Source organism: Condylura cristata, unplaced genomic scaffold (genome assembly GCF_000260355.1).
Source record: "Condylura cristata isolate star-nosed mole 26May11 unplaced genomic scaffold, ConCri1.0 scaffold00005, whole genome shotgun sequence".
Lineage (NCBI taxonomy): Eukaryota > Metazoa > Chordata > Mammalia > Eulipotyphla > Talpidae > Condylura > Condylura cristata.
In genome coordinates, this window is record NW_004567106.1 from 10,951,080 (window position 1) to 10,977,684 (window position 26,605).

At 38.9% G+C, this 26,605-nt stretch overlaps 1 protein-coding gene across 2 annotated transcripts in view; it reads right to left on the reverse strand.

Moving 5' to 3' along the window:
• Nucleotides 1–14,915, reverse strand: part of PON3 (paraoxonase 3) — a 22,999-nt gene extending 8,084 nt beyond the window's left edge. For both annotated transcript variants that reach the window (XR_001145063.1, XM_004676700.2), the window contains exons 1-4: nucleotides 14,798–14,915; nucleotides 12,726–12,796; nucleotides 7,353–7,408; nucleotides 2,941–3,106 (exon numbers count right to left, since the gene is read on the reverse strand). Coding sequence is in view for 1 of the 2 variants with exons in the window: in XM_004676700.2 (XP_004676757.1) it covers nucleotides 2,941–3,106; nucleotides 7,353–7,408; nucleotides 12,726–12,796; nucleotides 14,798–14,871 (367 nt within the window). In the remaining variant the exon portion in view is untranslated. The remainder of the gene's footprint in view (nucleotides 1–2,940; nucleotides 3,107–7,352; nucleotides 7,409–12,725; nucleotides 12,797–14,797) is intronic.
• Between the last annotated feature and the right edge of the window lie 11,690 nt (nucleotides 14,916–26,605).

Consider the following 26,605-nt stretch of genomic DNA (forward strand, 5'->3'; position numbering starts at 1 on the left):
TTAACTTTAAGTAAATGACACAGGATTAGAATACAACCTGGGTTCTAGTTCTGAAACTGTAATTTACTAATGATAGACATAAAGTCACACGTCACTGCATTTTCCTAAAGTCCATTTACCCATCTGTAAAACTGAAAATTCATATTTTCCCTGCCAGTCTCACAGAGCTCATTCATCTATACATTTAATGCAAGCGCACAGAACTCCTACTATATAGCAGATACCATCCTAGGACATATCCTACAATTAGCAGGTAACAATTCACATAGCTTTTGCAGTAATTACCTTTAAAGATGAAAACAGAGAGGAAATAAGTAAATAAAAGAATACTGGAATGGGGTGGTGCATTTTTCATAGGAGTGACAGTTCTGCTTGGATCTACAGATGAGAAGGAGTTTACTCTAGAGCAGTAGTGGGAGAGCAAGAGAAGTTCTAGCAACATTAATAAACAACCCATTTCTACCATTTTGATGCTTGCTAAAAAGAAGTCCATTGAGAATATATACAGCAAGGTTCATACCTTGAAACAAGATGATGAGAAGACTTCCCTGAGAAGTTGGCATTAAGCTGAGGCCTCAATGATAAGCTAGAAGTGATAGAAACATTCTGAGCAAAGGGCAGTACAGATACAAAGGCCCTAAGGTATGTGCATTTTATAGAACTAAAAGAAATTCAATGTGGCTGATTCAGAGAATCAGAGGGATAGTGATGACCAGTAAGGCTGCAGTGAATGCCCAGATGCCAAAGAGTGTAGGGTTGTGCCTGGAACCCAGGCCAGATGAGATCTGGAGTTTATCTTCCCAGTAATGGGAAAAATATGGAGGATTTTAAGAATGATATTATTGCACCAGAAGTGACTTATATATATATATATATATATATATGAAAATGGGTTAAGGTGGTAGAGGAGGAAAGATACTGTTCAGAAGGCACTGAGTTATTCAGACAAGACATATTGGGGATTTGGACTGGAATGGTGGCAGTGAAGATAGGCCGAGGTGAACAACTTGTCTGAGAACTAATTAAGACAGGATGTCGTAATGAGTTCATGGAATGGAATGGAAAGAAGGGAAATGTGAAGACTGGACCTATTATTTTATTATGATAATTAAATAAATTATATATACATAATGCTTTGTAAACTGTAACCTAATGCAAAATCGTTGGGTACAATTATCTTTTAAAGTGGGACTTGCTATGCACTACACAGTATATAATAAGAAATATATGACATATTTAGCCTACTTAATAAAGTATTATTGCAACATTTTAAAGGTCCCCATTTATTTTAAAATGAGCAAGTCTATAGTACGACAGACTAAAGGAATTAAACAAAGATCCGTTGGTTAAGTGTACAGAAACCATTATTAATCTCTCTTTTGTTCATTAAATACACTCCAGAAATCTTATACTCAATAACACATTGTAAGTCCAGTATACATTTGGAAAAATCAGAACAACATTTCTTTAAAAATGTTAGGTTTCAACACTCCAATCCGCCTTCCCTTCATGTAATTACTATTAATGAGGTTTCACTGTTCTTATTTTTCTGTGCATTCTGTATGTACCCACAATAGACCTATAATATTTAAAAATTTGTCTGAAATTAAGAGCAATGAATAAGCAAAAAATGATATTGGAAATTGTCATTTTAAAGCATCTATTTTATTTTTTAGAATAGATTTCTTGAGATATAATTCATTTGCCATAAATTCACACTTAAATAATGAACAGTCTAGTGGTTTCTAGTTAGTCACAAGAGTTGTGCAACCTTACTAACGGGTTGCAGAACATTTTCCTCACCCCAACAAGAAATCCCACACCCACTAGCTCTCAATCTCCATTCCCAACTCCCTTCCAGCCCTTTTGCATCGATAATCTTATTTTTTTGACTTAGGAATTTGCCTACTTTGGACACTTCTATAAATGGAATCATGCAATATGTGACCTTAGTGAGTGAATGCTTTGCCTTAAGATAATGTATACAAAGTTTATCTATGTTGTAGCTAAATGACATTCCATTGTATAAATAGCTCTGTTTATGCATTCATTAGTTTATGGGAATTTGAGTTATTTTCAGAGATTAGGAATAATGCTGCTATGAACATTTCTATACATGTGTTAGTATGTATCTGCATTCTCAACTCTCTTAGGTATACACCAAGCAGTGGAGATTCTGGGTTATGTAGTAATTATATTTCACATTTTGAGGAACTGCCAAACAGCTTTCCAATCCTGCTAGCAAACTGTGAAGGTTTCAAATTCTCTACATGCTTGCCAACCTTTATTGTCTGTCTTTATTATAGTCATCCAAGTGAGTGTGAAGTAGTATCTCACTGTGGTGTTGCTTTGCATTTCTCTAATGACTAAGAATTTTGAGTATCTTTTCATGTCTTTAAAGGCCATTTGTATTTTTTGAGAGATGCAAGATCCTTTGTACAATTTTTAAAATTGGGATATTGGTCTTTCTGTCGTTGAGTTGTAAGAATTGTTTATATATTTGTGTATAAGCTTCTTATCAGATACATGATTTGTGAATCTTTTCTCTCATTCTTTGGGTTATTTTTTATTTTTTTGATGATGTCTTTTTAAGTTTTATATATCGACAGTCAAATTATCTATTATCTTCTTTTTTTTTTTTAATGTCACACAATTATTTTTTAAAGAACCTGCAGTTTATACACTAGATTTCAGCACTCAAACTAATTGAGATGGTCAAGTGAAAAGAAAAGAGGAAAGGATGAAAAGAATGACTGTATTTTATTTTTCCTTCTTTAATCTCTTAAAAAAATATTTTCATGTGCAGTTATTACCTTACAAATACACATCCATCATTCTGATAAAACAACATCTTCCTTATTTCACATGCATTTCAGTAGTTGGGGTGACTAGTTTATATTCCACTCATTTTCCCTGCATTCTTATGTAATTAGGCGTTACCTTTGTCAATGAAAGTACTAATTCCATGTGGATTAAATGATCCTTTGTCAAAACCATCACTGATAGATAGTGCCTGGGCCTTTGTTTTTTGTTTGTTCATATCAATCAAGAAGATTTGTCCTGGTTCATCAGGAGCAAAGCTTGGCATGCCTGGGTATTTTAACCCCTGAAAAAGAAGAGAGGGAAAAAGAGGAGCAGATACATATAACTATCAAAATGTTTTCATATGGAAGCTAGAACCTTAAAGTCTAACAAATGTTCCAATCCATTTCTTTCAGATTTCTGGAATTTTTCACTGTCAGCTGTTACCACTATCCAATCTGAGCGATGACTAATATCACAAAAGCTGCTGGGAATGGGAATATGGGAAGAATCCATATTCACTTAAATGTCAAGAAAAGGGTTAAGCCAAAACGTGTAATGCAGGAAACAAAGCTATGTAACTTTTTTTAAAGATTTATTTATTTATTCATATGGAATTGGGGTACAGGCCAGAGATGTGGAGGGTGAGAGGATTCACCAGAGACAGAGAGGGGAGCAGAACAGGCAGATTGATGAAGTACACTGCTGAGGGGAGCAGCAGGTGGGTGAATCTCTTCCGGGGCAGGCAGGGATCGAACTCATGCGGAAGTGGCTTTAGCTTCTCAGTGCTGTGCTTTAACACGCTGCGCCACCAGAGAGGGCCAAGGCTATGTAACTTTGTGTAAGTCCCTGGCCTGCCTTGCCTCGGGTTCTTCAAATTATAATGTAAATTGCTAAGATTCTTTACTTTTGACATTCTACAATAACCTTCCTTGATGTAGAGAGAAAGGGCACATGGTACATGATTTCACTGTATTGCTCCCATTCTTAGATCCATTATGCTGTGTAGTGGCAGATGGAATCATCCAAGAATTAACATAGCGTTGACTATCTCTGACCTACTTTACTCTTGTAGATGTCTGAAATTTTGGATATGACGTGACTTCTTCAAGTAGTTCAAAAAGTTCATTGGACGGTGGCTCTTTCTACTGGAAGAGCCAGCTATTGATCAACCAATAATAAACAACATCCTGATGCTTTGGGCCTGTTCTGCATTCCAGGTCACGGTATCAAACCTGGGGAGTGCTTCAACCAAGAACAATTACAAAACTCAGCCCAAACCTATCCTATATCCCTACCCTTTCCTTCTGATATATGTCTTTATCAATAAGCTTGAGTCTTTCTTACACCTGCATTTCTATTTATAATCAGATTCCCTTAAACCTACCTTCTCTAGCTCTCTCCTCTCAACTCTTGTTCTTTTAAACACACACATACATACTCATAATACTGTCTCTACCCCACTCTTGCACCCCAAGGGAATTGATCTTCAGCTTTGAACAACCATACCTACATCAAATTTTTCTTAGACTAGCCACTCTATGCCTAAATCTTATTGGAAACCTGACTTCCCTCACACATCTTGTGCTTCTAAATGAGGTGCTACTCATTCATCAGATGAGGTCTGGTTTTCACATAGGGTTAGTCTAAGATCAGGGTGAAAACTCCACCACAATTATCATTTCACCTTCAACCAAATGTTCGATATTGTTTAGTAATATTTTTTATCATTCTTACCAGTCATCTATTGCATTTCTCCAAGTAGCTAATCTAAATTAATCTCATTATTTCCCAAAGCAAATATCTTTTTCCTCTTTATTCTCAATGTATCACTTCCAATTTCTCTAATAAGTTATTCCATTCATGTGAATTTCTTGATTCCACTTGTCTGCCACTGTCATTCCTCACTTTTAGCGAAAATCCTCATTTTCCCCTCTTTTCTCAAGCACGGAGTATTCCTCTTCTGTTCTTAAGTTAACTCTACTGCCTGTTTATTTGGTTCCTGTTCTCCAGATCCTTAGAAATTACATCCTCTCTCTCTCTTACTTTACCACTTACTTTTGGCAAATGGCCAGACAAATAGCTTATTCTCCCATTGAAACAAATATTCTCCAAACTTTACTGGTTAAGGACATTGCTGTCCAGGTTGTAGAGTTCAGTCTCAAAATCTACGTTTCCTCCCATAGTCAATTTGTCATCAAGCTCAATGGCTTAGGTAATGGTAACTCTGGAAAAAAAAAATGTCAGCACTATCTAATACCATACCTTTCCTTTAAACTGGAGGGAAATTAAACCTAAGACTCGAATTGCCTACATCACTCAGCTTGCTAATTGCATAGAATATTTGCCACACCATAAGGAGAGTTTGGGCATTAGAGACTATTGTTCAGGAAGGCAGTTCACAAGCTCATGGGCATTGGCCACTTGGGTACATGCGAGGGTAAGAACTGCTAGCTGGTAGAAAGACTGGTTGCTTCAGAGATGGAAATGACCTAATAGAGAGATAGGGAAGGGTGGGGTATTGTAAACAATTCTGGTTTCGAGTTATTATCATGATAAATGAAACATTAAATGACTTCACTTATTATGGCTTCATAATAAATTGCTTACCTGGATTTCTGTGTAAGGAATTTGAGTAGGAATTTGTGGCAAATGATTGTAAACAATTCTTTGATTCTCTTCACCTATGAAAATGGTGAAAGTCACATGGAGGTGCAGGTATCTTTGTTTTCCCTACAGATTACAGGAATGTGTGAGCAGGCACTGACAGCCTCTACTGCTCTCATTCTCTGTCATGTGCGTTCCCTGACAAGTCAGTCACTTGTGTGTGCTGGGTTGTGTGTTAGGTGCTGAGCATGTGATGAATACTCTACAGTCCTGGCTTTAAGGAGCTGAAATCCAGCATTGAGGCAGCAAGCAAATGTGTTATGTACGAGCCTAAGTGCGGAGGATGTTGGGTACCACAGAAAGGCACCTCACCCAGGAGAGTATTAGGGAAGACTTTTCTGAGGAATACATGTGTCACCACAGTGAAATTTCATAGAGAATGGGAGATAGCTGGTTACATGTGAGAAGGAAGTAATCTTGCAAGCAAAAGCAAACAGGCCACATCCCATATGTGAGGAAGCAAGCTGCAGTTTGGCACCTTGAAATAATCTAACTAGCTATTGCAAAGAATTGCCCTCTAAATCAGCAGCTTCCACACATCTAGGATGGCAAGAAAGGGCATTAAAAGAAATAAAAAAAGAGCAAGAACTGAATTTATTTCTGTTCAGAAAGATTAAAAATAAGCAAAGAATGTCATCCTCAGCCTCTAAATACGAGTTATTTGTAAGTTTATAAAAAGAGCTCTGTTACTCAAAGCTTCATTGTCACATTTCTCATGGAATTACTTGTGATGAAAATCTATTCTGAGTAGTAATAATTTGGTACTTTTAATTCTAGTGAAAATAGAAAAGAAGAATATAGTATAACTACAAATACCATTTCTTAATAACAGGGAAATCTTCTAGCTGTAGTATAATCATTTTATAGTGAAATCTATATTGGGCAATAGAAAGCTTAAGTCAACAAGTTTTTCTAGGTAGCTGTGCTTTATCTTTGGCTTTGGAAGAATAAAACCAAAGAAATAAAAACCCTCCCACATACCCAACTCCACATATACCATCCCCAGTAGCAAATTAAAATCCAATGGAAATGTTGACTATCATGTATATACTTAAGAACTTAAGAGATTTAGGCCACTGAGGGGTATTACATGCCTGCCTTTTGGCCAAAAAGATTCAAATTTTAAAAACTCATGTTTCATGATATTTTATTGGCCAAAAATGGAATGCTAGACATGTAATGACAACAAGCAGAATCACTCTGAAAATAATCAAGTTTTTCAAAATCCTAGACTCCATTTCAGATTGCCACTGGCTTAACAGTAAGTACATAAGAATTTTCAATACCTGCACAACATATACATTTTAATTTACTGAAATTCAATGCCCATGCCCTGTACCCCCATAACCTACTGATAATCCCACACCTGGGAAGGTGGTTTTAAGGAATAACATGCAGGCTATCCTCTCTACCCATCTTGGAAAGTGATCAGCGTTTTGAGTTAAGTGATATGGTTAACATTTTGGTCACAAATACTTATGGAGCTCCAAACACAGACTGACAAGGAGAGAGGAATACTAGTTAGTGAGAAGATACTACAGAGGCTGAAACTCATTCAAACAGAACATTAATGGGAAGGAACAGCAACAGGACAAATCTGAAGATGAATCTTAGAATTGAAAGATCAATATACATTTGTCGAGACCCTACTGGGAATGTAACTGCCCACAAGGAGCTGTCCACCATGTGGCAGGCAAGCCTGTGGTGTCCTGAGTAGCCCTCCAGAATCTTGTTTCGGCTTTTTTTTTTTTTTTTAGTCAACTGGTTTACCTGCAGGTGGTATAGGTGTGTAAGAGTCCATCTGGCAGATGTAGTAGGCACCATTAACGTACTATCTATATAGTTATTGACAACAGCATCTGAGGGGCATGGAAAATACTTACACTAGAGATAAAAGCCAGCCCATTGGGAAGAATATCAATATCTTCAGAGCCATTTTCTGCAAAAGAAGTGAAGGATCAGAAAGATGCAAGTATGAAGGCATAAAAAATAAATCCCACCACTGAAACTCTGAACTTCCTTTGAAAACTACATCCACTTTTCAGCTATTTACCTGGGAAACTATGTTAACTTTTAGGAATCCTACAGGCATACTACTCTACAATAAAACCTGAATCAAATCCCTTAAATATTTAAGTTTCTTTTTTAGAACTCTATTTTTCAGGAGAAAAAGGCAGCAAATGATAAAATTGTGTCCTAGATTTATTCTTTAAATAAAAACTTCCAGGCCATGTCCTGAGAGATTCAGCTTTATTCCCCATGTAAGACTAATCACTCAATCAAGTGATAACATTTAGAAAGACATCAGTGGCAAGGTCTCTTAAAGGCCTCTCAGTCAAATATTTCTCCTCTTCCACCTTTCTGTCAAGGCTTAAAAATCTACTACTACCCAATCATATTGGGGAATTGAGTAATTGTTCTTTTTTATAAAGACGTGGTCTGAGTATGGACTATTAAATATAAGTGAATTTAAGACTTTAATAAAATCTTTCTGAAATTGGTCTTGAGCATTTTTCTATGGAAAGTGTCCATAAGAAATTAATTATGATTGAAGACAGAATGAGAAAAGAACCTTGCATAGCAGGGAATTGGACCCAAGCAGATGTGGCTAAGGGTAAAGGCAATGGCTGTAGCAAATTGTATTTCACAAAAATTTTGGAACCAACATGAAGAGTTCAGTCTTCCATCATGCAGCAATATCGGTAGTCTTCTCCCAGTTCTTCCAAAGAACATGACCTTTGGAACTACTTAGTCAGAAGGAATGGGGTAAAAGTGATCCACAGGACAGACAAAGCCACATCCATAGCTGCCTCTCTCCATAGATGCCTTTCTCTCCAAGCACCTAGGGAGGAGAAGGAAGGAATGGGAAGGAATTGGAAGGGAAAGGAGGTGAGAAGGAAGGGATTGGGGAGATAAATATGAATGTTGTCTAGTCTCTACTGTGATTTCAGTTCACAGCCTTTTGAGCTGATGCAGGAAGTGCAGAGATGAGCTGTCTCCACTAAGCTCTGCCAGAATTACAGATTTATGAGAGAAAAGATTGTTGCCATTTTATGTTACTAAGTTTTGGGTTAGTCTGTTCCCTAGTTATGTAACTGGAACATGTGGGGAAAAGGTTTCCTGGGGTAATAGGTTACTAGGATATCAAAACAATTGGGGGAAGCTAGGGAAGAATGCAAAAAATGTAGGACAAGGAAAAGAAAAAGCAAATTTGAACCAACAGATTAATGAAAAATAGGCAGAACAGAGATTGAATTATATTTACTCACTAAAGGTTGTAACAGACCCCCAACTAATGATCTGAAAATCAATCAAAATTTTTTATTTTCTAAGCATCCAGATCAGCCAGATTTGGCCATCAATGGTATCTTGACCTGAAAGATGTAGCACTATTTGCATGTGACATAACATGTAGCACTATTTGCATGTGACATACTCTAATTGAAACTGGATTCAAATGAATGGAAGGAAGCAATTCAGATTTGCACTGGATACAATACATTGATTCTTTTTTTAGATATTCTTCCATACTCTGAGCACAGGGTCTTGTTTTCCTTTTCCCTAAACTCCACCCCTCCTATGTCCTGAATGTGGATATTCACCAGCTCTGTCTTCCCTTGGCTCTTTCTCCAGTCCTGCATTTATTCCATGTGCACAATCAACAGGTGTGGGCTTTTATCAACGCGGTTGTGTTTCTCTTGACTCACTTGCTCCATCCATGAGCAAGTACTACACAATTCTCATGTCTCCAGAACCCCTCCCAAGCCATACTGGCTGTGCCCACAGGAGGAAAGCAGTGCATCTTTGCAATAGTGGCACCTCTGGGGAGTAAGAATTCCCAGGACACCCTCCTGAAAGTCCTCCCCCATGCACACATTAGCCTGTGTACAACATATCATTAAAACCCTACAGCTAAGTCTAAAATCAGTCTAAGGAATAGGACTTGACTGCTTTTTAAACTATCAATGCTCTCACTGCATGCAACTTTATTTCTTTGGATTGCCATTGTTCCCTACAGGCATCCTGAGAAAGGGTCACACTGAAACCTTAGTGTCAATATGACCATCATTTCACATCTTGGAGAGAAGGTCCTGACAGCCAGCTAAGAAAATAAACGGAGTCTATTATGGATTTGAAACATGTCTTATAAGCTACCAGAGGGGCCAAAGGAAAGAGCAGTGACATAGAGATACCAAATAGAATGGTTACCTGCTTAAGATCCTGCCCAGGGAAAACCTAATAAAGGTATTCATATTTCAAGTGCAGTTTTAATTAAATGGCAAGGCTAGCCAAGTAACTTCAAGGTTTAAACAATCCTTGACTCGGAAAGCCTTAGAAAAGAGATGGGCCTACTATACAGAGATCTATAGTGGTATGAATTATGAAATATAGGGCTATTTCAGATTTCAAACTTCCCAAAAAAGGATTCTAGGAAAGAAAAAAGGGTTTCTTCCACCAATAAAATTAACCACAAAAGTCTAAATTTGGAGGAAGAATCAATCACAAATCAGAATTTTCCCCCAGCTCTGTTACAGCATACCACACAGAAATCCTTCAGGGGGTTCCCATTGCTTCACAAAGCCTTCCACTCATCAAATAGTTGGGTCATGGAGTACTTGAAACTTATCTCTGGATTATTTAAGCCATCTCTCTAATTCTAGACAGTTGGTAGCCAGCTGAGCTAAAGGGAGTTGGAGTTCTTTGTGAGTACCTGTTTACTCTGCATAAGGAGTTCTAGGAGGTTAGAAGTTCTGCAAAAAGAACCTCTTCCCAGAACGGACTCCTGTTCTCTGAGGATGTGTACATGCTCCCTGTTTTACTAAAAAAAACTTGTTCCAGCAGTAATTTATCAATCTATATAACCATAAACACATTTGCACACTATTTTCTTGTTCCTTTGTTCATATCTTTAATATAAGCGTGAACTAGGAGAGTGAAAGGCGAGCTGCTCTCAATTGCAAATTCATTTAGACTCTGAGTCTTCTTTAATAGCAGAGAACTCTGTTGGTTGTCTGGCTATCTACAGCAGTTTACTCAGCATACAGAGTTCTGGGAGTTTAGAAATCTAGATCCCTAGGTAAGTAACTTCACTCTCTGTGTGCCAATTTCTTGATTTGCAAAGTACAGACTGCAACACACATCCTACAGTTTGATTAGAGGGTCATACAAATGTCTGTAAAGGACTTAACAGAATGTTCTTAGACAATCAGCCTTTTGATATGGCACCATTTAAATATATATACACACACATATATACATATATACACACACATACATATATACATATATATATACACACAGAGATCTTTCTATATATAATGTATATATGGTGTTATTATGCTATTAAGAGATAATTTATGATCATTCTAACTTGTTTAGTTCTCCTGATACAAAATGTACTTATTTCTTATAACTACATAAAAGAAATAACCTGACAATATTTTCTTTAGCCAGTTTCTAATCATTTAAGTTCTTCAAACTATCTGTAATCAAACTGTTTGTTGGTCTGTCTTACAATCTTAGCATCATTTTAGTTTCTGAAATCTGTTTGAATTATTCAACTACAAGGCAATCATCTTGTCTAACTGTTCTTCGAAATTACTTGCCAAGTTCACATCTTTGAAGAGACATATATAGTAAATATGCACATTTCTCCACAAACAGCAAGTCAGTGTGACATTTCCTTATTTTTAAAAATCATTAAATCTGACCCTAAGCCTACATTCCACCAAACTAGAAGAAAATTCTGAGTCATTACTGGGTCCCCTTCTGCCAAAGTTGTACAAAGATGATAGGTGGAATGTTTCAACACCAAGCAGAATATTTAGGCAAGTCCATGCCACATTTATGCTACATTAATTACCACTGAAGTACACACTGTCAAGCCCACTTAGTCTCTTTAATTCTGCTACATGGGTGCTCTGGCTGGACACACAATACAAAGGATTCAGCCACCCTAAATAAGCCATATGACTGTGCCTTCTGAGGTCTTATTCTTCACCCAGAATGCTGTGCAGAATGGGGCAAATATGCCCGTTCTTTAAAATTAAAACCCTCATGTTCTTATCCTTTCTGTACCACAATACTTAGAAGGACTTTGAAAGTAAAAGTCAGTAAGGAGTTTGTTTTTCATTCCTTCTGCTTTCTAGTCAGCATTGCAAATCTTTGCTAAAACAAGAGTGCCTAAGTGTCAGGCTATGTTTTGGAGCAGTTAGTGGGGAAAGACAGAAAACCAACATCAAAAGGGACTATTATTCTTTCTAAGTGTATGTAAAGAAAAATAACATGCTAACTCTGTCACAATAATGTATCTTGTCACCCTGTGATGTACTGATAAATAAGTCATAGCCTTAGACCCCAGGAGCTTACAGTTTGAGAATGAAAGAAACAATAATCCCTGCTAGCAATAAAGGAAAGCAAGAGGCAGATGTTGCAAGTGATTCAGTTTCAGATGCTGTAAGAGGCCATAGGTAGAAGAGGAATGTGGAGCTGATTTCAGCCAGAAGAAATGAAGGACTCAGTAGAGAGAATTTCACAAGCCAAAGTGTCCAGTGAAAGAACATGTTCCCAGAATGGTGAACAGAATCTGGTTGGATTTTTTTCTGGTAGCAACATCAGGGAGAATGGGCGGCTTGGAGTATGACTCAGTAATAGTGCTGAGTAGGTGGTATCAGCCCTGGGAAGGGGGCACAGAAGAGGGACATGCCAACAGGTCTCATGGAGCAAAGGGCTCCTGGATTTTGAATGCTTTGAGAATGGGGGTACCACGCCTAGGAGACATCTGTAAGTGCTGGCTGTGGCTGGGGATGTGAGGGAGGAAATGACAGAAATATAAAGTAGCTTTCAGACTGGAAAAGAAGGCCTGTGGTTTGAAGATTGGAGATTTGGCTATGGGTTTTCAATTAGTTTTTTAAAAGATGTCTCAATATGCGCTGAGGTTCTTGAGAATCAGAACTCTTATTGCTTTTGGCACTTGAACTTTGGAGGTGGTGATCTATGAAGCTAGGAATGTTATCAAGGAAAGGAGAGATGAAAGGATAAAATTGAGAAAACAGAGGGGACAGAAGGAGAGTTTAGTAGGGCCTCGCCACTGAGTAGTAGTGCCCTGTATCTAAATGAGGTATTGGCTATAGGGCAGAGGCCCCCAAGAAGGGGGTTGGAGGAGTCAGAGGGAATTAAATCAGTTAGCCAGCTCAGTTCAGTGGATGGCCACCTAGAAATGGTGCCAGTCCCTACGAGTACTGTCACATACATACCAAGCCCCTCAATAAGTTGGCAGTGCTGGGGTTCTATTGGCTCCAGTTCTCGATTTGCATTAATTGTCTTTCTGTAAAAGATAAAACCACTGTGGATCAATGAGTAATATCTAAAATCAATGTCAAAGCATGGCCTTTAATCACTTTTATATTCATCAACTCTTCTTCACTTATGGATTTAACATGCTGATGAATAATTGAAACTATAGATAAGTAGGCATCTCCTTTTATATATTTACACTGGACACTATGTGAGTAACTCACCTGTATCACCTAACCTTACCCAGTGATTATCGAAGGACTAAAACACAATTATACATGGACATCACTTTGCTGTCCCAATCAGTGACACTAATTTTTTTCTAAAGAGTTATTTATTTGTTCATACAGAACTGGGGTACAGGCCAGAGGCTCAGGGGCGGCGAGAGGCTTCACCAGAGACAGAGTGGGGAGTAGAACAGGCAGATCTATGAAGTACACTGCTGAGGGGAGCAGCGGGCGGGTCAGGAGAGGTCTGCCTCGCCATGTGGTCACCTCCGGGGCAGGCGGGAATCAAACTCATGCGGAAGTGGCTTTAGCTTCTGAGTGCTGTGCTTTAACCGGCTGAGCCACCAGGGAGGGCCAGTGACACTATTTAATAGCTGAGTGCTACTAATCTAAATGTACAAAATATGGGAATATTTAATTTCTGAAAGCATTGTCCATTATAAAGCTGCTCTTTCTTCCCTTAATTCCATATGAACTTGCTTTTTGGCCATTTTTCCAAGTTTGCTTTCCCAAAACTCTATAGGGTCATCTAATGGTTAAGCCATGTAGCTTTTGCTTTAACTTTAACTGGTGTTTAACATGTTATGCTAACTTATTAAGTAAGTAAATTCATTAAACTGACTACAGTTTCAATATTTTTCAATATTGTGTTCTTGTTTCCACAGTGAAACATTCTCCTACCTGAATCTCCTAAGTTTTTTTTAATTTTTGTTAAGTTATATTCAGACTCTACTTAGTTGTATCTCACTGTTACTTTAAATCATATGCCTTAGATCTACTCTGTAATTATCATTTTTAAGGATTCTCTCACTTGAGTGCATTGTGAGCAAATTTAACAATAAACACATTCAGTCTGGAAAGTATTGCCAGGAGGATCAGGTTCCTCAGCAGATTCTTGGTGTGAACTGCTGAGGGGACCAGGGCTACTTAAGGAAATTAAAAAAACAAAGCAACCCAAGGGTAACCCAAAGTTAATGCAAAATCCACTGAGAGATGCACATCACCACCTAACATTTCTTCAGCTTAACCTAGTTTGTCCTTAAATATTTCTGAGATGGGCCCTCCCTGGTGGCGCAGCGGGTAAATGCACAGCACTGAGAATCTAAAGCCGCTTCCTCATGAGTTCGACTCCCGCCTGCCCCGGAGGTGACCACATGGCATGGCAGACCTCTCCTGACCCACCCGCTGCTCCCCTCAGCAGTGTACTTCGAAGATCTGCCTGTTTCTGCTCCCCACTCTGTCTCTGGTGAAGCCTCTCGCCACCCCTGAGCCTCTGGCCTGTACCCCAGTTCTGTATGAACAAATAAATCTTAAAAAAAAAAAAAAAATATTTCTGAGATGGCCATCAACACCACTAGGTGTCCCATTTTGAAAAATGCGATTATCTGTCAACTGGCCTTTTCTAATCTGCAAATCCTGTCATCTGGGTGATTTCTGTAATCCAGTACTCCTGGCCCTTTAACTTGATCTGGGCAAGATGCTGAGTGAGTCCTAAACATCCCCACCCCTCCCTTGAGACCAGTGCTCCCAACAGAGGTTTTTGGAGAGCAATAGGTGAAGGGAGACCTAGAAAATAAAAGCGGGGTGCATTTCTTTAAAAAAAATCAGCGGGGACATTTCTGCCCTACCTTCTTAGGAAAAGCAAACAGTCAGTTCACTTTTCACTTTAGTGCTCTTTAAGGGGAGTGAGATTGTAAAACTGCTCTTTCCTACCTGACAAGCAGCTGGCACAGAGCATTTCTTCATCTAACTTTGTTAAAGGAGAGAAAAGAACTGAGGACGCCCCCATCAAGATGCCAACTCACCTAAACGCTACAAGCCTCTCCCCGAGTAGGGCCAGGAAGGCCCCCAGCAGGGTCAGTGTCACCAGTTTCCCCATGCCTTGTGCTCCCCGCGACTACTAGCTGGCGCCCAGCGCGCCAGGTCCGGCCCGGCGAGTGGGGTGGGCTCCGGCTCCTCCCTCTGATTGGTGTCCGCCCTGCAGCCTACGTCAGGGACAGGTGCGCCGCCAGCACGTAGCCGTGTGGTGTCCAGGCCCCGCCCCGCCGCCCAGAGTTCAAGGTCTCAAGGTCAACTTTTGGCGTTCCTTTCAGAGTAAAAGAGGGATGGCCCCCCCCCCCCCCCCCACACACACACCACACACTCCTGTTTTTCCTCCATGCAAGGTTCAACTTATAGAGAGCGAACCTGGAGCAGTGGGTTAAGAGCTGGTGATTTTTTGGCAGTTGTGGTAAGAACACAGCCGCATTGTTAGTGGGATGATGGAGGGAGTTTGTTGCTAACAGCAGGGCGGAATTCTATCTCAACTCCTCAGAAAGACTGAAGGGGTCAGGCAGAGCCTGGGGTTAGAGTTCAGAGCACCAATTTGATTTCTGGCAGAGCATTGAGTGAGGTGAGAGGGAAGGTTACTTAGGATAAACAAAGATAATCAAAGAGAAATATTTCTCCAGATAGTCAAGGACTTAGTGGAGGTGTAAATAAAATTGGATTTTTATTGGTGGATAAAGAAAATTCAGGAGAAGGGAAAGAAATAGAGTAGGAAACAGGAAGAAGAGCAGAATGATGGGGAGGGATAAATTCTCTTTGGGAAGCAGAACTTTCAAAAGTTCTTTCTCTGGGTCTTCAATTCCTGTCAGGAGAAGAATGCAAGGTCTGGCTTGGAAAGAAAGTGGCTAGGCTTGGGGAAGACTTCTCGAGGTTGGGTAGAGCAAATAGTGGCTTCAGGCATCAATTTTCATTTTCCAACAAGCTAGAAAACGAATAATATTTATATTTAATTCAACGGAGTATTTATTTATTGCAAGAACAGTGCTTTGATCTGGAAATATTAAAAAATTAAAGGTGGTTCTCAGCATATGGGATAAATGATTGTTATATGAATGCCTAATTATGGTATGAAAAATGAAGAAAAATGAAGCCTGTCAGTTAGGCAGCACTGCTGTGGACCTGGTGTTAGGCTTAGAACTACACCTATGTACATTAACTCTTATTTCTTAGTATAAGCTCTGAGATGGGCGACTTTCCAATGTTATAGGCAAGAAAACTGGTATAGACTGGCTGTGTAATTTGCCCTACATCACACCGCTGATGAATAGTAGTCAGGCAACCTGGGTCCAGAGCCAGTGCCCTCACTATGTGGGCTCTATTAAAGTTGTGGAAGGTCTATTATACAGTCACCTCTAGAGTTATATTAATAAGATATTTGTTTTTAAGGTGAGTCATTTTAAACTAATTCAAGCAATGGAGGAATTCAATGCTGTTTTTATTAGGACTTGGAAACAGAGAAATGAAGAAGGGAAAAGTGCTCCCAAAGCTTAGGGCTCAGAAGACATAGTATAGGCATGTGTGCAGAGTTTGGGGCTCAAGCTGTCCCAGTTTCAGTCCAACTTGACTATCTTTCTGACACTTTAGATTGTGCTTTAAAAGAGCATCTACCTGTGGTGGCACAACAGGTTAGGACACAGCACTGAAAGCTAGCTAGCTGCAGCCACTTCAGTGTGAGTTCTATCCTCAGCCCCATGCCACATGGCATGGCAGACCTCTCCTGACCTCCCCACTGCTCCCCTCTGGCAGTGTACTTCATCAGTCTGCCTGTTCTGCTCTCCCGACTCTGTCCCTGGTGAATCCTCTCACTACCCCTGCCTCTCTGGCTTGTACCCCAGTTCTATATGCATAAATAAATAAATCTTAAAAAAAAAATCTACCTTATAAGTGACAATGTCAAATGTCACTGTCAAGTGTCTGATACTGTGCTTGGTACAGTAAGAAGTCAATAAACATCAGTCAGCTATTTAAACCTGAACCTCCATCTGAGGTTTTTGTTTCATTATGGAGAGAGATTCCTATCTTATTAATCACTCGGTCTCCCAGTGTCAGCCACAGAACTTTGTACTTAATAGTTGCTCTGTAAGAATAGACTGGAGGAAGTTGTGAATTTAGGAGAATGAAATTTGGGAGAATAAAAAGAAATGAATGATGAATAGTAATACTGTATTAGGCATTCTACATGCTTTTTTGCATTTTGCTTCTTATTAAACTCTTTTATAATAAGCATAGTAATGCATAAGAGAGGTTATGTAATAGCTCACTGCAGGTTACATAACTAAGAAGTGTCAGGAACTCCATTTGGACTTAAAGTCAGATGACTCTAGTGTATGTTCATTGCCAGTGTATTTCCTGCCTCCCAGCTTAGTCTGAAGAGGAGATAAGAAAAGTTGAGCAGTTGATTAAAGTGCAATGATATATATACACTGCTTAATGTTTCTTCATTGCAGGTACAGCTTATGTGCTTGCCCTTGCTAACTTGAAATCTTAGAAGTGGCTAAGTGTCATTTAAATTTAATTGTCAGTAATTCAAATACCCAAATAAATAAATTTTTTAATCTATTATTAAAAAATTTCAAACTTTGGGTCCTCCTGGTGGCTCAGTGAGTTAAAGCTACTTAGCATGAGCTCGATCTCAGCCCTGGAGGTGATCCACACGGCCCAGCACACCTCTCCTGACTCACCTGCTGTACCCCTCAGCAGTGTACTTGGTTGATCTGCCTGTTCTGCTCCCCACTCTGCCTCTGGTGAACTCTCTCACCACCTGGGCACCTCTGGCCTGTATGCACCCCAGCTATGTATGCATAAATAAATAAATCTTAAAAAAATTCAAACTTTGGAAACCACTCTAACAAGTATCACAGTCTAAAGCCACATCTGGAAATCTTAACTCTTTAGCTTAAGATATTAAAAACAATAATTCATTGTGAATCCAGTTTTCTCTAAAACATATGGATTACCAACACATCATTTGTGTAAGTGGTTCCAAGTCTCTCTAGAGTAAGAGCAAAAGCAAGAAAACCAACATCCTCACACTGTGAAGTGGGGTCCTGGTTGTCTTAGCCTATTGGGGCTCCTGTAACAAGGCAGACAAAAAATAATAATAAACTGTATGGATAATGAACAACAAATGTTAACTTTTCAAAGATCTGGATACTGGAAAGTCCAAGTTCAAGGAACAAGCAGACCCAATGTCTAGTGAGAGCCACTTCCTAAACCGCCATTAGTTCTGTTCATGGAGCCCCACCAGTATCATCTAATCAATTCCCAAAAACCTCCACCTAGTAATCCAGTCACACTAGGGGTTAGAACTTGAACATGAACTTGCAGGTAACACAAACCTTCAGATCATTTCACTGTCTCTGGAGCAATATCATGGACTATGCCTACAATATTGATCAAGGAGGATTCTACTTCTTGAGCTGAGGTGGGCTGAGTCCTCCCTTCAGAACTCTGTGGTATACTAAACCTTTAGGTACATGCTTGTGGAAATACAAAGCTTAGTTACAGAGACTAGATCTGCAATTTCTGAGTTTACTGAACAGATCACAGTATGATTTTCATGCCTTTAGGTAATACACATGTATGACAGGCTTGGGTTTGAGTTTTGTTCTTATTGAACCTTATTATCCCAAAGTGTGATTGTGGATAAAGTAACTGGTAGTCCTCATCCACAGCTAATCTATTCTTTGAAGGCTATTAATTGTCATTCTGTAAAATATTCTGACAAGAAACAAAATTGACTTCATCCGGAGACCACTAAGTAACTTAGTGTCATAAAAGGGGCTTATTGTTATTGATAGAGCAGGGCACATTAATTCAAAATCTTGAGTTCCAGAAATCCCATATTGCCTTTTCTTTTCTTACATGTACAATAGGATTTTTTTTCGATTAGCTATTATGGCTCAATGGAGTACTATTTGGCAAAACAGTAAGTAATGCAAGACAACATATGGATTTAGTAAATCCAATATCTATAATAATAAAAATGCTGCTGGGCTTCTCTGGGAGAGCAAGGGTTAAAGTCTCAGCATTATCAAACTATCACCAGCCACTGATGCATGAGTTAGATCCCTCTCCAGGAAGCTAACCCACATGGCAAAGCAAACCTTTTCCTATATCCCTGCTGTTCCCCTCAGCAGTGTATTTCAGTAGATCCATCTGTTCTGCTCCCCACTCTGTCTCTGGTGAATCCTCTCATCCTCTACACCTCTGGCCTATACCCCAGTTCTTATATGCATAAATAAATAAAAAGAAATCTTTTTAAAAAATGCTATTCGGGGGATGCACATGTGCATGATATATCCTATTGTATAAAAAGTAGCAGGATTATATGTTGTGCACATGTCTATTTGTGTATGTGTATATATGTGCTTGTATGTATATGTGTATACACACACATAAGTAATCTAGACACAAACTGAAGAGTAATTACAAGTGAGAGACCTGAGTGTGATGGGGAGGTCAGTGACTACGGAAGGAGCCTTTGCTTTTATTGTATGAGCTCCCAAACAGTCTGAAAATTTTAAGGCATGTATCTTTACCATGTATATAATCATACAATCTTTCATTCACAATGATCACACGTGTCATGAGTCATCTCCAGGAAAATAAGTGGTGGTAGAGGGAAAACAGCAAGCCAAAAGTGATTATGTGTCAGTGAAACTGTTTTTAGAGAGAATTTGTATTTTAGAACATTCAGAAATGTCCTAAACCAGAGGAGCCAACTTTAAAAGCTTCGGTGTAGTTGACTACCTATCACTGATACATGACTTGGGCTGCTTGGAGGAGAAAAAAGCTAGTTGACCACTGATTTACATCATTCTACAACAGTAATATACTTGAATTTAAATAAAAGTCTTAATTTCACCTGAATAAGGCTAGTCATGAAGCCACATGTTGATTGTTCTGCACTTTGTCCAGTTACCTTCTGTAGCCCACCCCGGGAGAGACCTATACCCACTTAGGCCTTCTTGTGCAGCCTGCAGTGTGCTGGGAATTGCTTGGGTTGAGTATCTTTAGCAGCAGAGAACATCAAACTGAGATTTCAACATGCAAATACCAAGAGAATAGGGGGAGATATGTGGGGCCCTACTTTGCCAGGAAGAGATTTTTTCCGTAATAATCTTCTACTTTAATTCTCTTCAGAGGATCGCTCATCAAAATTCTATAAATCCACAGTGACTCTAGATTGGATAACAACTCATGGTAGACCCAACATAGTACCAATTATTTGATTCAACAAAGATTTATCAGACTGTGTGACCAGAAAAAAGTGTGAAGTCAGCAGCAGAAGGGTTGGTGATGTCTATAGAGAGACAACAGAGCATCTGCAAAGGACGGGGGAAGTAAACTGCTTCCAGAGTTTCTGACAGGCTAAATTTGGATGGGATCCTGAGAATGTGTAACACAAGTTCAAGAGTGAAGCTTAATACTGTTGGTCCAGAGACTAACTTTGCAAACCACAGGCCTATAGCATGAAAGATTGGAAGGAAGATTGTGAGAACTGAATCTGGAGGTATAGGCAAAGTTTAGAAACTTGAATTATACCCCAGATGGCATGTGGAAACCAAAGGCATGGCAGGACCCAAGCATTACTCTTTAACAATGACAATAGATTAAAAAGAGGGTAGAGGACTCCTGGAGGCTGGGAGAATAGTGGGAAGTCTTTATTATAATATTCTGGGCGAGATATAAATTACGGTGATTATTGAAGCAGTATGGATTAATTTTTCTCAACAATTTCGAATTTATGGATTTGAGGTTTATTCATTGAGCAGACCGGTATTAACTGGTAATTGCTTGAAGGTTGGCAGAGGGATGGTGAGTGAGAAGCACGAATTAGGGAAGGTACCAGGACTTGAAGAATGTTGTAGAGGGTTGTATGTAAGATTAATAGAAACAGAAAGACAAAGTCAATTGAAAGTTGTGATTCCTATTTGATATTAAAGGAGAAATCTCCAAGTTTCCTTCAAAGTAGAATGATCGAAGTCATGTTTATGGTGATCAGCTTGAGGCTCTGAATTGAGTCCATGAGATAAGTTTACTCATTCCTTGTTAAATGAACTTCTTAAGAAATATCTTGAGTAATGACTCGAGAAATTCAATACTATTAGTGATAGAAAAGCTGCTCTTATGAGAAACATCCTCTGTGTGTACTTTCAAACCTTATCATGAGAACATGACTGATGATTCAGAGCTATGTACTGGAAAAATGAGTCCACTCTTCCTATGTAATGAGCTCCTAGAAAGTAATATGAACTCCAACATCCTAAATTTAAAAAATAAGAGCAAGAAATAGTTTACAGAATTAATACAATATAGATGTTACAGTTACTTAGATGAGTTAGGAAATATCTGTCAAACTTATAAATGCATTTACTCAAACATGCATGTACACAATTAGGTATGCACACACTACTTACTGCAGGGGTGTCTGTAATAGCAACTAGTTTGACTAGTTAAATAACCTAGGAAATACTAGTTAGTTATGAAAAAGAATTCATGAATATCTCTTTGTAATGATATGAATACATGTCCAAAAAGTATCTTCAAGTGAAAAAAGACATGTGCAGAAATGTATACGGTAGCAAATACATAGTTGTATTAAAATGCTGAAAAGATACATAAGAATTGAATAAACTGGTGTCGCTAAATAGTATAAATTAGATGGGAAGACAATTTCTCAATATGCACCTTTTCAAAGTCATGTTGATCTTTGAAATATGTGAAATGTCCATGAATACAATGGCCTGTGTTTCCGAAGGAAATGCATAAATGCATGAGCAAACCCATGCACATACAGCATGGAGATCCTGCTGCTGCTGTTGCTCCCACGTCTTTACTCAGATCACACTCTAACATCGTGCACACTTGCTTGAAAGTATGAACAACAACTTGTATTACCAGATGTATTCATCTTTGACCTTTGAAATCAAATTTTTCTCTGAATGCTGTGTGAGGTGGATCCACTGGTGATTAAAAAGAAACATGTCTTCTCTTTCATATTGAGTAATGATTGATGAGCACCTACAACTATTTTCTCAAGAACAGAATCATAGCACACACAAGATAAGGCTTGCCTTCAAGGAGCTTATATTCTAGTGGAGAAATATACTTTTAGGAATGAAAGGAATGGAGGGAGGGAAAAAGAAGGATGGAGTTTGGTGAAGAAAAGAAGAGCAGGAAAAAGAACAGGGAAAGCAAAAAAAAAAAAAAAAGTAGAGGACAAAGTAAGCCAATTGAAAAAAAAATCTTTTAAGAAAATGACCAGTCAAATGGTCACAAGAGGAGACAGAGTGGCTCAGAAAATCAAAAAAACTAACAAAAACAGTGAGACCAGTTTATTCTACTCACAGGCTTCGGAGGCAGGACATGTGCCATGCATGTGCCATGCCATGCAGGTCCAAAGGGGAATTTTAGGCTTCTGCTTTTACTGGGATTTGTCCAGAAATAGCAAGGCAGAGCAAGGTGAACAGTTTCTGTTTGGCTAGCTTGAATAATTTAGCAGGGTTTGGGCTGCAATGGTGGTCCTTAGTGGCCAGGACCCTGTGCATAGAATGATTACGGCAGAGGAATATTGTCTCCTGGGGTGTTCAGATGAGGATGGGTTAGCTTGCCTGTTAAAGACCTGCTCTGAGCTAAATCCTTTGCCTCTCACAGGGGGTATGACTAAATAGAAATCACATTTGTAAAAAAAAAAAAAAAATTTTTTAAAGTGGGTGAAAGAGCCCCCAGGTGAAGGGAAGAGGTTGGTATATGTGGAGGCTTAAGTCAGGAGTGAAGGATGAACTGATGGAAGGAGAAGAGTGGTGCCAGGTGCTGTTGGAACGGGAAGGTGATCCCAGCTCACACAGCTTGTGGGTAAGGGGGTTGGGGGGTTGATGACACAGAGCTTTTAAGTAGATGATGATGTAATCTGAGCACTTTGCTACTGAATAGAAAATGAACTGAAGCAGGAAAATATTGGTAGAGAGGAACTGTCTTGAAAAATTGCTTCAATCAAAGGGCAATAGAGGGATCAGCCACAAAGCTGGCAGCAGATATTGGGTGAACATAGATTTGGCATATCAACTGGAGAGAGAATCAGATGGTTTCTCGTGATTAGGATAAAGGTGATAAAAAGTTTGAAATGATGGTGATACTAATTTTGGGGTTAGCAGCATACAGGTGATATGTATACCCCTGAATGAGTAAGAGCAATGAAGGAAGAAAAAAAAACATCTAGCTACAGTCCTGTTGTGGAGGAAGTGCAGGATCCAAAAAAGTAGTAAAAAAGCAAACTAAACAGCAAAGTAGGATGAAATCACAACAGAGTGTGCTCAACAGAGATTTTTCAAGAGCAGGAGGTGGAGGAAGAGCTAGAAATGTGGAGATTATTTCTTTCAAAAAATAAATTGGGCTCTGGTAGCACAGCAAGGTACAGCACTGTGGAGCTATCTTGCTTCTACTGTGGCATAAGTTCGATCCTCCAGCCAGGGAGGTGACCCACATGATGCAGCAGATTTCTCCTGCCTCACCTGCTTCTCCCCTCAGTAGTGTATTTCAGTCGATCTGCCTGTTCTGCTCCCCAATCTGTCTCTGCTGAATCCTTTCACAACCCCCCACACCTCTTGCCGGTATCCCAGTTCTTGTATGCATAAATAAATCTTTAAAAAGGGAGAGAATGTTGGGGTGAACAGATCATGAGCACAAGTCATGATTTTTTTCATCAAAGATTAATAATAGAAATGTCAGAAGAAGAAAAAATAAACAATGTTTTGCAATTCCAATACACTAATAACTCATTTAAGAGTCATTAATAGATAATATTGTGATATAGGTGGAAGCCTTAGGGAACATTTGTATAACATATACAAAGAAAATGAACTTGGCCCTGAAAAATTAACTTAATCCTGTTGATTGGGTGGTCACCACCTTAACTCAGTTATTCAGATTTAGCATAACAAATAACTGGTTCCTTACATTCAGATTCAATGCAGCAATGAAGTACATGTCACTTATTAAGTATTGTCAAAATTGTTTGACTTGAATCTAATTGAGTCTTTAGTAACCTCCACTTTACAGAAAAGATAAGTGGTACTCAATTAAGTTAAGGACTCCAGGAAGAAACAATCAAATTCATAATGTAGGTCACGTTAGAAGACATCTTCCCTACACTGAACAGTAAATGACAGAACTCTTTCAGGTTAAGAGGAAATTAAGAGACATAACAAGCAAATGTGACTGTATTGCCTGAACTGGGGAGGGGGACACTTAGAGCTATTTGGAGACAACTGAGATTTCAGTTTGGATATTCGATGACATGCTACAGGTGTCATTATCCTTTTAGGTTTTCTGATAACATCGTGATTGTGCAGAAAGCCCTTGTATTTAGGAGATGTAAGCTTAAGTATGCTGAGGTAGTGTTTCTTGATATCTCCAAGTGGCTTTCACATGTCTGAAAAATAAAGCCATCCCTATGAGGAAAGATAAATCAAATGTGGCAAAATGCTAAGTAGTGACTGGAGAAGATAGGTGAAGGGTATATGGACAGTTATTAAACTACTGCTAACTACATTTTAAACTAGGCTTAAAACTTCTTAAGTTGTGGAGATGGAAAAAAAATAGGTTTCAAATTATTCTCATCACTTTTGTTGAGTTTCTTCTAAGCACTCTGTTTCCACTGTCTGCCTGCCATCTCTGTCATCCATCCATCCATTTTCTCATTTAGTGAACCTCCCACTAGAATTTTGGCATTGAGTCTTATTCATTATTGCATCCTTTTGCCCGACTCAGGGCTGGCTACAAAAAAAAGCATTTATTTTTCATATTTTTATGATTTTAACCTGAAAATCATTAATTATAAAAATTAGATTGGCCTCTTATTTTTCTCTCTGCCTTCTGCTTTATGGAATAATATTGAAAGTCAAGAGCAGAAAGCTGTGAGAACTACTGAGATTCTGCCATCCCTCCTTCTTTAACACCCAGAAATACTTTTGTTGAATAGTGCAGAGTACAATAGCCAAAAAAAGTAGACAGTGGTGACGTGGTGGTAGGTACTTTATTTCTTCATGCTTTGCCAAATAGACATTCACCAGTTGAAGTAAGCTATGATTGCAAGTCTAAGAAAAAGGATCAACCTTATATTAGTTGTCATTAATATTTAATCCATAAAAAAACATGAGAAAACAGTTTTCTATTATATCTTTTATTTAATTTTCCTTGCTCCATTTATTAGGTTGTTCACATTTAGCTGTTGTAATGAGCTTAGGTTATTTTTTTTTAACTTTTTTTTTTTTTTAAGATCTATTTATTTGTGCATACAGAGCTGGGGTCCAGGCCAGAGGCTCAGGGGCGGTGAGAGGCTTCACCAGAGACAGAGAGGGGAACAGAACAGGCAGATCGACCAAGTACACTGCTGAGGGGAGCAGCGGGCGGGCCAGGAAAGGCCTGCCACGCCATGTGGTCACATCCAGGGCAGGCGGGAATCAAACTCATGGGGAAGCGGCTTTAGATTCTCAGTGCTGTGCTTTAACCTGCTGCGCCACCAAGGAGGGCCATAGGTTATATTTTTTAAAAAAGGATCATTATTGACACTGAATATAATCTTTTTTTTTTTTAAGATTTTATTTTTTTATGCATACAGGACTGAGGTACAGGGTAGAGATGCAGGGGCCATGAGAGAATTCACCAGAGACAGAGTGGGGAGCAGAACAGGCAGATTGATGAAGTACGCAGCTGAGGGAAGCAGTAAGCAGATCAGGAGAGGTCTGGCTCGCCATGTGGGTCACCTTCAGGGCCCAGGATCGAACTCACACTGAAGTGGCCACTTGCAGCTTTGCAGTGCTGTGGCTCCAACCTGCTGTTCCACCAAGGTGGGCTTTTAAGAGTTTTTTAAAAATTATTCTTATTGATACAATGTTGGTTTGCAACACTAGAGGCACAGGTTCACACCTTTTCTGATTTATGTTACTCCATCGCATCCACCACTAGAGACCCATAATCCCCACCCTAGTCCACTGGCTCATGCTCCTTTTGGTAGCATCAACCTTACAATCATATTTCTGGAGTTTGTTTTGGTTTATTTTTGTCTGTTCACCCATACGCACATTCCTAGGATGCATTTATCATCTAGTGTGGTATATCCCAACTGCATTTTCTTAAAATAACCAACCAAACTGTTAAACTCAATATATGATCATGATAAGATCACCCTAAGTAAATGTTTAGTATACTTAGGATTAAATAAAACCAAATCCAAATCCCTCATGGTCTATGGAGGCCAACAAACAGAGTTAGTTTTATAACTCTTTTTGTAGCTGTAAGTATTATAAATGATTATTAATTATACTTCTGTCCAAATAAAATTTCTAATAAATAGAAAACAAGTTATTTTTATATCTACTGCATTATGTTACTTTTATGAATGTAGCATTTAACTACATTCATTGTTATAATTTAAAGTGTTAAGTACATGCTTCCTCCTTTTAGTTCCCAGTGAACAGTATTTAATGTTGCTTTATTCATCTAGGATGCAACATTTTTCTTACTTATAAAGGAAACAGCATAATAGCAGTAATTGTTTTTAGCAAGAAATGAACCCAATATACACCAGTAACAGTCTATTTACAATGTAAATAAAAACACAGGCCAAATCAGCAGAGGCCATATTTTAAAATATTTCTGCAACTTGTATTTAAAAGCCATTAAAAGATTCACCTAGAGGCCCTCCCTGGTGGCGCAGTGGGTTAAAGCACAGCACTGAGAATCTGGAGCCACTTCCGCAAGAGTTCGATTCCCGCCTGCCC